A 14,062-nucleotide genomic window follows, 5' to 3' on the forward strand; every position below is an offset into this window, starting at 1 on the left:
TACTTGTTTTACTGGGTGTTTTTTAACTGTGTGCTCAAAGGCCTTTTATGCAGTATTTCATTTTACCCTTTATAGTCTTTAGGCTTGTATAAGATAGTATTGTTATCACACTTTAAAGATAGAAATAATTGAAGCACAAAGGAAAGTATTTTTTTAAATGAAAAAGCTTGTATTTTTGTATTATCTATGGGTAAAAAATGTATATTTTATTATAAAATTAATGCTAAGTAGTTTCTAAACAATTACTCTACATAAAAAAATTATTACTAGAAGAGAATAATCTTACTTTTGAACTCAATATAAACCTTATTTAAAATTTTAGAATATCTTACCATAGAGAATGTGTAATTAAAATCGTAGTCTCTTAAAAAGAATTTTAGTTAAAAGCACTTTACACACTAGCTGTAGTAATTTAAGTAGGATGAAACCAAATAGTCTTTTTCTCCCTCGTTTCCAACTGTTCAATGTCAGCTAAAGTCAAAAGATCTTTTTTAGGTTGGAAATACCTTTATCGGAAGAGCAATGTGTAGGAAAAATAATTTACCTTTTTAAATTGTAATATTAGAAATTAGTCACATTTCAGGGGGAAAAGAACTTCTTTTCTTTGGGGGATTTTCAAGTAGATTAACCTTCCCTAATTCCTAGAAAGATCAAAAATAAGAATACCAAGTGATGACAAAGTCCATTCGCCAAGTCATTTTGTCCAGGAGAGTTTCCCAAGACTACCAGAAGGGGAAGAAGAGTGGGATACAGAATTTTACATAAGCCTCCCCTCTGTGATCCTTTTGAGATTCAAATCCAGTTATCCTTTGAATCTAACACATATGTGGTTTCCTCTGACAGTTTGACATCTCTGATTTGGTGCGCTGCATGAGACTACAAAGACACGGAATGGTTCAGACGGAGGTGAGTCATGGCTGGGCCTCCTAATGAGAATTTTTGTAAAGATTCTAATATTTTTTAAAGTTCCTGTTAAGACATTTTTCTTTTTTGAGAGTTCCCATGTTAGAGCATAAAACCAAACATTTACTGCAGTGAGGGGCATTTTTTTTTAAACGAGGACTAATTCAGAAAAAAATTAAAATACTTCCAAGCTTTTTAAAATGTTGCCATTTAATTTAAAAATGCAATATCTGCACTGAAGAGATGACAGAGAATGGGATAGCATGCTGGGGACAGAGTTTGAGAATGATACAAAATACTATGTAATTAATGGCATTCCTTCCCTATTTCCAACCTGAAAAAGAGATAGAAGGTAACATTTGTGCTACAGAAATTCCCTGAGAAGTAATGGATTCATCAGCATTGACTGGAACACAGCAAGGCAGGCTGGAGTTGCTTAGCTTCAAGAAGACATTCTGTAAGGAGTGTGAATACTTGGGTCCATTTATCCTCTTTTGATGATTTTCGTCTCTCTTACCTGAAAGGAAACCATCACCCACTGACACAATGGCGTCCTTCACAGGGAGTGCCTTATTTAGAGTGTCTGTCTTCACTGAAGAGTTCCACAATCCTTTTTGTTTATAATGGAAGAGTGGGGGATGTAGAAGCCATTTTCAAATATCCATAAATTAACATTTCTCTACCTCTTGAAAAATAGGGAAATTTGCTATCTTTAAAAATCAGCATTTGCCTACTTTCCTTTCATAAACCTTTTTAATTCAACTTGTCTTCTAACTATTAAGCTGATTTATAATCACACTTTTTAGGTAAGGAAAACATTTTGCGAATTCTACCAGAGGTACAAGGAGGAACTGGTCCCATTCCTTCTGAAACTATTCCAATCAATAGAAAAAGAGGGAGTCCTCCCTAACTCATTTTATGAAGCCAGCATCATCCTGATACCAAAGCCGGGCAGAGACACAACCAAAAAAGAGAATTTTAGACCAATATCCTTGATGAACATTGATGCAAAAATCCTCAATAAAATACTGGCAAACCGAATCCAGCAGCACATCAAAAAGCTTATCCACCATGATCAAGTGGGCTTCATCCCTGGGATGCAAAACTGGTTCAATATACACAAATCAATAAATGTAATCCAGCATATAAACACAACCAAAGACAAAAACCACATGATTATCTCAATAGATGCAGAAAAGGCCTTTGACAAAATTCAACAATGCTTCATGCTAAAAACTCTCAATAAATTAGGTATTGATGGGACATATCTCAAAATAATAAGAGCTATCTATGACAAACCCACAGCCAATATCATACTGAATGGGCAAAAACTGGAAGCATTCCCTTTGAAAACTGGCACAAGACAGGGATGCCTTCTCTCACCACTCCTATTCAACATAGTGTTGGAAGTTCTGGCCAGGACAATTAGGCAGGAGAAGGAAATCAAGGGTATTCAATTAGGAAAAGAGGAAGTCAAATTGTCCCTGTTTGCAGATGACATGATTGTATATCTAGAAAACCCCATTGTCTCAGCCCAAAATCTCCTTAAGCTGATAAGCAACTTCAGCAAAGTCTCAGGATACAAAATAAATGTACAAAAATCACAAGCATTCTTACACACCAATAACGGACAAACAGAGAGCCAAATCATGAGTGAACTCCCATTCACAATTGCTTCAAAGAGAATAAAATACCTAGGAATCCAACTTACAAGAGACGTGAAGGACCTCTTCAAGGAGAACTACAAACCACTGCTCAAGGAAATAAAAGAGGATACAAAGAAATGGAAGAACATTCCATGCTCATGGGTAGGAAGAATCAATATCGTGAAAACGGCCATACTGCCCAAGGTAATTTATAGATTCAATGCCATCCCCATCAAGCTACCAAAGACTTTCTTCACAGAATTGGAAAAAACTACTTTAAAGTTCATATGGAACCAAAAAACAGCCTGCATCGCCAAGTCAATCCTAAGCCAAAAGAACAAAGCTGGAGGCATCACGCTACCTGACTTCAAACTATACTACAAGGCTACAGTAACCAAAACAGCATGGTACTGTTACCAAAACAGAGATATAGATCAATGGAACAGAACAGAGCCCTCAGAAATAACGCCGCATATCTACAACTATCTGATCTTTGACAAACCTGAGAAAAACAAGAAATGGGGAAAGGATTCCCCATTTAATAAATGGTGCTGGGAAAACTGGCTAGCCATATGTAGAAAGCTGAAACTGGATCCCTTCCTTACACCTTATACAAAAATTAATTCAAGATGGATTAAAGACTTAAACGTTAGACCTAAAACCATAAAAACCCTAGAAGAAAACCTAGGCATTACCATTCAGGACATAGGCATGGGCAAGGACTTCATGTCTAAAACACCAAAAGCAATGGCAACAAAAGCCAAAATTGACAAATGGGATCTAATTAAACTCAAGAGCTTCTGCACAGCAAAAGAAACTACCATCAGAGTGAACAGGCAACCTACCAAACGGGAGAAAATTTTCACAACCTACTCATCTGACAAAGGGCTAATATCCAGAATCTACAATGAACTCCAACAAATTTACAAGAAAAAACAAACAACCCCATCAAAAAGTGGGCAAAGGATATGAACAGACACTTCTCAAAAGAAGACATTTATGCAGCCAAAAGACACATGAAAAAATGCTCACCATCACTGGCCATCAGAGAAATGCAAATCAAAACCACAATGAGATACCATCTCACACCAGTTAGAATGGCAATCATTAAAAAGTCAGGAAACAACAGGTGCTGGAGAGGACGTGGAGAAATAGGAACACTTTTACACTGTTGGTGGGACTGTAAACTGGTTCAACCCTTGTGGAAGTCAGTGTGGCAATTCCTCAGGGATCTAGAACTAGAAATACCATTTGACCCAGCCATCCCATTACTGGGTATATACCCAAAGGACTATAAATCATGCTGCTATAAAGACACATGCACATGTATGTTTATTGCAGCACTATTCACAATAGCAAAGACTTGGAACCGACCCAAATGTCCAACAATGATAGACTGGATTAAGAAAATGTGGCACAGATACACCATGGAATACTATGCAGCCATAAAAAATGATGAGTTCATGTCCTTTGTAGGGACATGGATGAAATGGAAATCATCATTCTCAGTAAACTATCGCAAGAACAAAAAACCAAACACCGCATCTTCTCACTCATAGATGGGAATTGAACAATGAGAACACATGGACGCAGGAAGGGGAACATCACACTGGGGACTGATGTGGGGTTGGGGGAGGGGGGAGGGATAGCATTAAGAGATATACCTAATGCTAAATGACGAGTTAATGGGTGCAGCACACCAGCATGGCACATGTATACATATGTAACTAACCTGCACATTGTAAATAATAATAAATTTTAAAAAACTAAAAAAAAAAAAGGAAAACATTTTGATTGTTATAAGCAGCCCTTTACACCTAGAAAGTTCATTCATTCATTTGTTCATTCAACAGATGTTTATTGAGTGCTTACTTTGTATTAGGAACTCTTCTAGGTGCCTGGAGCACATAAGTGAATAAAACAAAGATCCTTGCTAGAATAACAAGATATTCTTGCAGGATACTGATAAGGATGGAAGACCATAGACATGTTAAACATGTAAATTATATAGGATCCCTGAAAGTGGTAAGTGCTTTAGAGAAAAGAAAAATGAAATAGGTAAAGGGAATCAGTTATGGCAGATTGGGGGTACGATTTTAAACAGGGTGGCACCATTGACAAAGTAACACAAGCAAAGATTTGAAGGCAAAGGAGAGGGTCATGTAGCTCTCTGGGGACAAGAGCCTTTCAGGCAGAGGGACCACCTGTGTGGAAGTCCAAGGGTCTTGTGTGTTCAGGTATGGTCACAGCCAATGTGGCGGGCAGGGCACGAGAGAAGGAAGAGTGAAGGAGGAGGTGAGGTTAGAGGGGAGGTGACAGGGTCCAGGACTTTGGCTTTTCTCTGAGTGAAATGGGAGCCTGGAGTGGCAGTGATCTGACTCACATTTTAAAGGACTACTAACCTGCTGTGTTAAAATGACACCAAGTCTGGGGAGGAAGGTGCAGTGTTATAAGCAAGGAGATCAATTAGGTGACAAGCAGGGGTGGCTACAGCTGGAGTGGTAAGTGTGGACGGAGTGAAAGAAAGAGGACGTGATGTGAAGTAGATTTGCTAATGGGTTGTATGTGGTGTCAGAGAAAGAGTCAAGGATGAATGTGTGGAAAAGTTAAAATACAGATAAGCAAAAAAGAAACTTAAAAGGCCACTTGTGTTTATACTCTCAGAGAGCTGTTCATGTTCTTAGGAGATGTTCTTATATTCTTTGTCCTAAACACATGTGCACACTCCTTCATGCTCACACATACATACATGCAGCTATTTTAAATGAGATTCAACTGTGGTTGTTGTTTTATTACTTTTCATTTAATATATTGTGAGTTTTTTATTTGCAGACTCAATTCCTTGCCAAAAAAAGTCAGATCTCTGCACCATCAACTTAATAGAAAATAATTTCACCAAAGGAGTTAATTTTCAAAGAACTTTGATTTTCATGCTTTTGTTCCAAAATACTTAAAGACTTATTTTTGTTTGTTTGTTTTTTGAGATGGAGTCTCGCTCTGTTGCCCAGGCTGGAGCACAGTCCATGATCTCTGCTCACTGCAACCTCCGCCTCCCAGGTTCAAGTGATTCTCCTGCCTCACCTTCCTGAGTAGCTGGGATTACAGGTGCCTGCCACCTCACTTTAGTAGACAGGGGATTTCACCATGTTGGCCAGGCTGGTCTTGAACTCCTGGCCTCAAGCGATCCACCTGCCTCGGCCTCCCAAAGTGATGAGATTACAGGCGTGAATCACCATGCCTGGCAAGACAATTATTTTGAATAGCTTCTTAGCTATTAATTTTTTGACATTTTAAAACATCAAAATGAGCTCAACAAATCATGTAGGAAGGTTATTTTTCCACTGCGTATAATCAAAGCACAAAAAATATTGTAGTGGCCACCAATCAAAGACAACTTCAGTTAGCACTCTAGGATAGTTCCACCCGCCATCCCTCAGGCTTTTTCTTTCCTTGTTTTGCCAATCTGGTTTCTATTTTTTTTATAATTTTTATAATACCACACAATTCTATACCCTGCTTCTTTTTTTTTTTTTTTTTTTTTTTGAGACTGAGTCTCACTCTGTCACCAGGCTGGAGTGCAGTGGCACAATCTTGGCTCACTGCAACCTCTGCCTCCTGTGTCAAGTAATTCTCCTGCCTCAGCCTCCCAAGTAGCTGGGACTACAGGTGCGTGCCACCACGCCCAGCTAATTTTTGTATTTTTAGTAGAGACAGAGTTTCACCCTGTTGGCCAGGATGGTCTCGATCTCTTGACCTTGTGATCCACCTGCCTCAGCCTCCCCAAGTTGCTGGGATTACAGGTGTGAGCCACCACGCCCGGCCTACACCCTGTTTCTTACATTCAACATTCTAACAAAATTTTTCCATATTTTCAAAACTCATCAAACATCACTTCCAATAGTGGTATAGCTATATATATATATAATATTTACATTATACATCTAAAGTGTTCTATCTCTCTTTTTTTGACCATAGGATCAATATATTTTCTGCTATCAAGTCATCCTTTATGTCCTGACACGTCTTCAAGCAGAAGAAGAGCAAAAACAGCAGCCTCAGCTTCTGAAGTGACATGAAAAGAGCCTCTGGATGCATTTCCATTTCTCTCCTTAACCTCCAGCAGACTCCTGCTCTCTATCCAAAATAAAGATCACAGAGCAGCAAGTTCATACAACATGCATGTTCTCCTCTATCTTAGAGGGGTATTCTTCTTGAAAATAAATAATATTGAAATGCTGTATTTTTACAGCTACTTTAACCTATGATAATTATTTACAAAATTTTAACACTAACCAAACAATGCAGATCTTTGGGATGATTAAAGGCAGCATTTGATGATAGCAGACATTGTTACGAGGACATGCTGAGTCTATTTTTAATGCACCAATCTTGTTTATAGCAAAAATGTTTTCCAATATTTTAATAAAGTAGTTATTTTATAGGGGATACTTGAAACCAGTATTTAAGCTTTAAATGACAGTAATATTGGCATAGAAATATTGGCATAGAAAATTGTTTACTGTATGAATTTCTAATGTTTACTATATAGAATTTCCTGTAATATATTTATATACTTTTTCATGAAAATGGAGTTATCAGTTATCTGTTTGTTACTGCATCATCTGTTTGTAATCATTATCTCACTTTGTAAATAAAAACACACCTTAAAACATGAACAAGCCAAAACTGTGTACAGACAAATTAGACATTTTCAGTGTGTTATTTTTCAACAACACCTAGGCCCCTGGGAAGACAAGGACCTCTAGACACCACTTCCCATCTCCCTAGTTGGCCCCAGTCATGACAGCCATGGAGAGTAGAGGTGTTGTCAGAGATCCTGATAGATCTTCACTAAGTACGGATGTAGGGGTAATGTACTGGCTTAACAGTAGCTCAGAAATTCAGTCTTTCTTCCTTCTACCTCTTTGTGAATGGTGCCCACTTACTGAGCCCAATTTATATATAAATCAGAATATTTTCAAGTCCTAGCCACAGTACTCAACTGACCAAGGGCTAATCAAAGAAAACATATCAAACTACCTGGGGGGGTTATATTTGGTTCTGCAAACAGAAAGGAAAAGAGACTGACTTCAAAGCTGCTTTAACTTAATGGTTCTCTGTTCTTGGTACTAAATTCGTTTCACTAAATTCTAATTCTAACAGTATTTCTCCATTCAGCCATGACACTGTAACCGGATGGATGTTCTTGACCGTGAGTTGTCCAGGTTCTTGGCATGTTGAACAAAGAGTTGAACAAAATGCTCAGACAAAGCAGTGGAAGATGAAAGCATAGATTTTTGTAGTGAAAGTACACTCCACAGAGTGGAAGTGGGCTTGAGCACATGGCTCAAGAGCCCTGATTATAATGTTCCTGGGTTTTTATTGAATTACAAGAGCATGGTAACACCCCTAAATACCCTTTAGAGGCCTCTGATAGGTTACACCCTACACAAATGAAGAATTCAGCCCAGGACCAATCAGAGGCAGGATTCTGCCCAGAACCAATCAGAGGCATCCTGCCTGTGATGTATAAGCAAATGAAAGTTTCAGAATGGACCAATTACAGACATACCCATTTGTGACATAGGGGAGGGGAGTTTCAGAGAGGCATGGGCATTTGGCCCCTCATTACTTGGTCTTGGAAAGGTGGGGTTTTCCTCTTAGTCCAATTACAAGAAGGCCTTGGGCTTCTGCCTCTAGACTCTCTGTTCTGCCTCAACACCATTCTAAGACCCAGGAAATTGCTTGGCTCATCCTCATAAGACTGCACCAGTTCTGAGCTAGTTGACTTGAATTTCCAAACTTAAGTGCAGCAATTTGCTGGGACCTATTCCCGAGAATCTGGGGCTATTTGAAGGCAGAAGACAGCATTAATAAACATATAAAGCTCCACAGTAACTAGCTAAAGCCCCAGCAGATAACAGGCTTGGGTCCTACCTCAGAATTGGCTCTGAATACGGCAAGAGAAGCTTTACCACCACCATTCCCACTTCAATCAGAAGAGTTTTATAGATTGGGTTGTAGCTGGAGATTTCATTTGAAAAAAAGGTTCCTATTGCTTTAAATGACATTTGGAAATCTCTGTTCTGAATGAGTTGGAATCATGAGGCCTTGTTTTCCTGCACTGGCATGTGAAACTAGGCCAGCAGAGCGCTGGGGGCCAGTACAGCTGGAGGTGATTAGCTCGCATCTGAAGTCAACATAGATGGGAGAGGGTGGAGCTGGAGGTTGCTTTTTCTGAAATGAATGTCACTAGGCAATGGAATGGGGGGAAGAAAATGCAGATTTAGCTTTATGGCCTATGAATGGAAACTTCATTATGGTAAATATGTTACTGCCCTCAGCTGGGATCTGGCTCCACCAGCATGGAATGGTATGAGCCACTTGCAAGGGCCACTCTGGTTAGAAAGCAAGGTGAGGCCACGCAGCTGGGGTGGCACATGGAAACACTCATATCAAATTAATGAATAAGTACAATTCATATCTTAACACAGCTTGTATTAGCTAAGTGCTAGAAAATATAAACTGAAGATATGGAATGGCTTAAACATAATAGTTTATTTCTAGTTTATCTAACAGTTCTGGAAAAGTGAACAGCTTGGCAATCAGATCTACTTGGCTCAGTTTTTAGCCCAGGCTGATGAAAGTTCTGTAATCAACACACAGCTTCCAAGGTTGAGAATCGCCTCCATTCCCCACGAAGGATTGCCTATGGAGAGGTTTTACGAGCCAGGCTTACATGCAAAACACATTGCTGCCACTCATTCCATCAGCAAGAACTGGCCAAATGATTGCCAGTGACAACTCTAGGCTATAGAAGGGGAAGCACATATTGTAGTAGAATATATTTACAAAACTGAACTTGTTATGTATTCTAAAAATTGAGTATCTTAGTATAGTCCTGAGCATTGCAGAATTAGAAACAATTTTATCCCAAAATCAAAACTTCGGTGCATGTCATTAGTAGAGATAATTCTGAATTATTATGGCAAACAGGAAATAAATGGCTGTTGAGAAAAGATTCTTTTACATCAGTGGTCCCAGATAGCCTGCCAGATTTTTTGGTTTAAAAAGGACTAGTTATCTATATGTAATGTGATAATCCAATAAATTTAAAAAACAGCTTAATACAGCTATCTTCCAGATACAGACACCTTGATAATGATAGGCTTTCCGTTTTACATAATTCAGAAATATTCATAATTCAGAAATATTGTAATGGTAGAGATAAATGTAATAAATTATAGGCTGACCTGCATAATATTTTAAAGCCAATCAAAACTTTACTGTATCAATTTGGGATTATATTTGACTGCAAGTAACCAAAAGCAACCAAACAGGCTTACAAGTTGTAAATCAATAAGTATGTGAGACATGTTTCCATTTAGAAGTTTATTTTGCCAAGGTGAAGGACATGCCTGGAAGAAATGACACGGAATCACAGAAACAGTCTGTGGTCTGTGCCTTTCTCCAAAGATGAATTTGAGGGTTTCAATATTTAAAGGAGAAAAGTGAGCTGGAGGGGAGAGAAGAGGGGTATGGTCACATTACTGAACCCACATGTTGCAAGAGAAAAGGAGCAGGTAGGGAAACAGTTATGTATTTATCTTGCACTCAGCACATAGATAAGGTGAACGTAGAGTAACTACCTGTGGAGATATTTAACCTTTTATCTGTAGCTGTCTGCTTAGGAACAAAAGGAAATGCAGTTTCTTGCATGACTCAGCTTTCAGCTTCATTTTTTTCCTTTTGGCGGAGTGAATTGGGGTCCCAAGTTCTTATTTTCCTTTCACAAATTCTAGAGGGCTTAGAGTTTATTTTCTTTCCTTAAGAAACCAAGCTCAGAAGGCAGTTGCTCAGAAGTAGGCAGCTAATTCTATAGCTCAAGAATGTCAACAGCGCTATAAATATCCTTGGCCTTTCCTTGGCCTGGAAGTGGCTGCCACAGCTCCAGCTATTATATCCACATTCCAGAAAAGAAACAGGAATTGGCAAGGAAAATGGGTCAAACAGGGCAAGAAAGCAAAATTTCCCAGAAGTCAAGGGCAGACTTTTCCGTCTTAGCAAAATCTGTCAGATGCCCATCTGTAGCTTCAAGAAAGTTATTTTTAGCTAGCTATGTTGCTGTCTAGCTATGAACAATATCTTGGTTCTGTTTATAAGGACAAAGACAGTAATTGATACTGGGTGCCAGCAAGTAGTGTGTGGCTTTCCAATTCTGCCTCAGTTTCCACCATTCCTTATAAGGTAGCGAACACTATGCCAATTTTTCAAGATCTTCTTACAAATTTACAAGATTCTGAATTTGTAACTATTGAGGAGACTCACTGATAGGAAGTATTTAAAAGTAGCCTTCAATTTTTACAGGTTTAGAGACATAGTTTTATTCACTCGACCAAACTATAACCATATTCCAAAGGTTGTGCTAAGCAAAACCTCAGGACACTGATAAACCATGTTGCTGATTTATTAGCTTACAAAGAAGCTTTAGGTGGGTCTAACAGAACGAGGAAGGCTGGACATTCAGAAGGGGCTCCTCCTGCCGGGGAAAGTACATGCCAAGGCCAATGGGAAGGTTGCCTAGAGACCAACATGTCATTCATTAACTGGGTTAGGCTGAATGATCCTCAACACAAAGGGTATTTCTGATTACACAAGAAAAAAGTAGGGGATGTAACAAGTATTGATCACTTATGCATTGGACCAGGTGTTTTCACCTTGCCTCCTTTTCAGGGTGTTCAGGATTGAATGTGTTATCAACCTTTTTTAGAGCGGAAACTAAACCCCAGAGGGATTGTCACTTGCCCAAAGTTGCCCAGATAACCAAGGTAAAGGTTCAATTTCAGCTCTGACTGACTTCAACCGATAGCTCCAGAGGTCTCCTAGCTATTCAAGTAGAATGTAGGTTGGGCATGGTGGCTCACGCCTGTAACCCCAACAATTTGGGAGGCCAAGGCAGGCGGATCACCTGAGGTTGGGAGTTCAAGACCAGCCTGTCCAACATGGGTGAAACCCCATCTCTACTAAAAAAAAAAAAAAATACAAAAATTAGCCAGGTGTGGTAGCGGGTGCCTGTAATCCCAGCTACTCGGGAGGCTAAGGCTGGAAAATCACTTGAACCCAGAAGGCGAAGGTTGCAGTGAGCCGAGATCACGCCATTGCACTCCAGCCTGGGCAACAAGAGCAAAACTCCATCTCAAAAAAAAAAAAAAAAAAAAAAAAGTGGAATGCAGGTAGCCCTGACACAGCCTGTGTTCTCTCCACTGCACTCTGCTGCCACGACCATCCAGCTGCCTCTTTCCTCTTAGACATGGACTCATTCTGCTTGACATGATTTCTCTGGCCCCACTTCTGAGTTTCATATAGGTCCCAGCTTTTATTAACTCATGATTATTTACATCAATTAGAATGCAACTTACTCAAATAGGACTTTTTTCCAGTTATATTTTTTGTTCTAAAGATAACGTGGCCTTCTGAACATCTTCACTATTTCAAGTTCTTGTCAGTAACATGTTTACAAACCATCTATGGAGATGGCCATCTTCTGATGTGTTGTTTCTATCTTAAAGGATGGCCTTTGGTATCCCTCATCCTTTTGGTGTCCCTCATCCTTGGAACGTCCTAACTGTTGTAAATACTGACCATATTGTTAATGCTTTCACAACAGCATTGAATTTTACCATTTTGTTTTAGGTGTCTATGTGGAGAAACAATTTAGAAATTCATTTTTTGTGGATTCTTTAAAACTCATGGAGGCCAGGTACGGTGGCTCACGCCTGTAATCCCAGCACTTTGGGAGGTCAAGGCAGACGGATCACTTGAGGTCAGGAGTTCAAGACCAGCCTGGCCAATATGGTGAAACCCCATCTCTACTAAAAATACAAAAATTAGCCAGGTTGGTGGCACATGCCTGTAGTTCCAGCTACTGGGGAGGCTGAGGCAGGAGAAGAATTGCTTGAACCTGGGAGGTGGAGGTTGCAGTGAGCTGAGATCGCACCACTGCACTCCAGCCTGGATGACAGAGGAAGACTTCATCTCAAAAAAAAAAAAAGAAAAAACCTCATGGTAATACTCATTTTAGAGCTGGAAATCTCTGTTACTTGCAACTCTCCTAACTGTGTTCATTGCAGTGATCTATTCCCCTACCAAACTATAAACTTTGTGAGGGCAGGAGCCCTTTCTGCCTCATTACTGTTGTATATGTCCCATGTGCCTGAACATAGCACAGACTAGCTTCTCATTATGTAAACATTTATCATATGGATAAAGGTGACTCTCCGAATAGTGAACCAACAGTTGAGAATTAACAAGTCACAAATCTGCATAGTTCTTTTCCATATAAAAAGTGCCGTGGCTCTAAGACCTAATGGGGCTCCTTCTGTACTACCACAAAGGCTTTCTGAATTGGTGGGAAAATACAATAATCATTGTCATCACATTAACCCACAAGTTATTGGGAATACGTACAAAATAAAATTATAAACATTAAATCTCAAAAGACTTTCTCACACATTTCAAAACTTACAAATAAGAATAGACACAAAATGGAACCAGAGTCCCAACAAAAACACATTATATAGGAAGTTATGTGATAAGGGTAGCATTTCAAATCAGTAGATAAAAGAATAATGATTCAATATATGATGTTTGGATAATTAACTATAAAAAATTAGATTATTATGCCATACAGACAAATAAATTCAAAATGGAATAAGTATGTATGTATTTGCTCCATCACAGTATTAGAAAAACACATGGGAAAATATTTTTAATAATTTCTAATAGAGGACAGATTTACCTACTGCCAGGCACGATGTATTGCATAGGAAGACAAGAAGTACACACAGCAGCTAGTAAATATGTTGCGTAAGCCCCCAGAAAGAACTCCCTGAAAAGGGGCCAAATACATTCTCAAAAAAAGATTCTATCACAATTCACAATCCACACAAATATATAAATATGCTAACATTTGGCAGAGATCAGAGCCAAAAAAAATTCTTAATAAGATTAATAAACTGAATATATTAAAAAAATAAAACTCTGTATTGCAAAAGACATAGAATAACAAAAGATAAAAGAGTAGGTAAAATGTTGACAAGACATAGGACACATTGTCACTTATCATTATGGTTCAAAATCTATACATCGAAAAGGAAAAGATACAATAGAAAAGGACATAAGTCGGCAAGTGATTGTGAAAAATGCTCTAGTTCACTCAGTTTTTAAATGAAATTTTGTTTTTTGTTTTTTGTTTTTTTTTGAGACGGAGTTTCGCTCTGTTGCCCAGGCTGGAGTGCAGTGGTGTGATCTCGGCTCACTGCAACCTCCGCCTCCTGGGTTCACGCCATTCTCCTGCCTCAGCCTCCAGAGTAGCTGGGACTACAGGCGCCCGCCACCACGCCCAGCTAATTTCTTGTATTTTTAGTAGAGACAGGGTTCCACCGTGTTAGCCAGGATGGTCTCGATCTCCTGACCTCGTGATCCTCCCGCCTCGGCCTCCCAAAGTGCTGGGA

The 14,062-nt window shown here is 39.1% G+C and overlaps 1 protein-coding gene across 25 annotated transcripts in view; it reads left to right on the forward strand.

The window, feature by feature from the left end:
* PTPN13 (protein tyrosine phosphatase non-receptor type 13) overlaps positions 1-7,225 on the forward strand; it is a 243,490-nt gene extending 236,265 nt beyond the window's left edge. For all 25 annotated transcript variants that reach the window (XM_024246017.3, XM_024246021.3, XM_054553498.2 and 22 more), the window contains 2 exons: positions 844-906; positions 6,525-7,225. In XM_024246017.3, the coding sequence (XP_024101785.2) occupies positions 844-906; positions 6,525-6,620 (159 nt within the window). In that variant the 3' untranslated portion in view covers positions 6,621-7,225. The remainder of the gene's footprint in view (positions 1-843; positions 907-6,524) is intronic.
* Positions 7,226-14,062: the final 6,837 nt, after the last annotated feature.

This window comes from Pongo abelii, chromosome 3, assembly GCF_028885655.2.
Source record: "Pongo abelii isolate AG06213 chromosome 3, NHGRI_mPonAbe1-v2.0_pri, whole genome shotgun sequence".
NCBI classification, from domain to species: Eukaryota; Metazoa; Chordata; class Mammalia; order Primates; family Hominidae; genus Pongo; species Pongo abelii.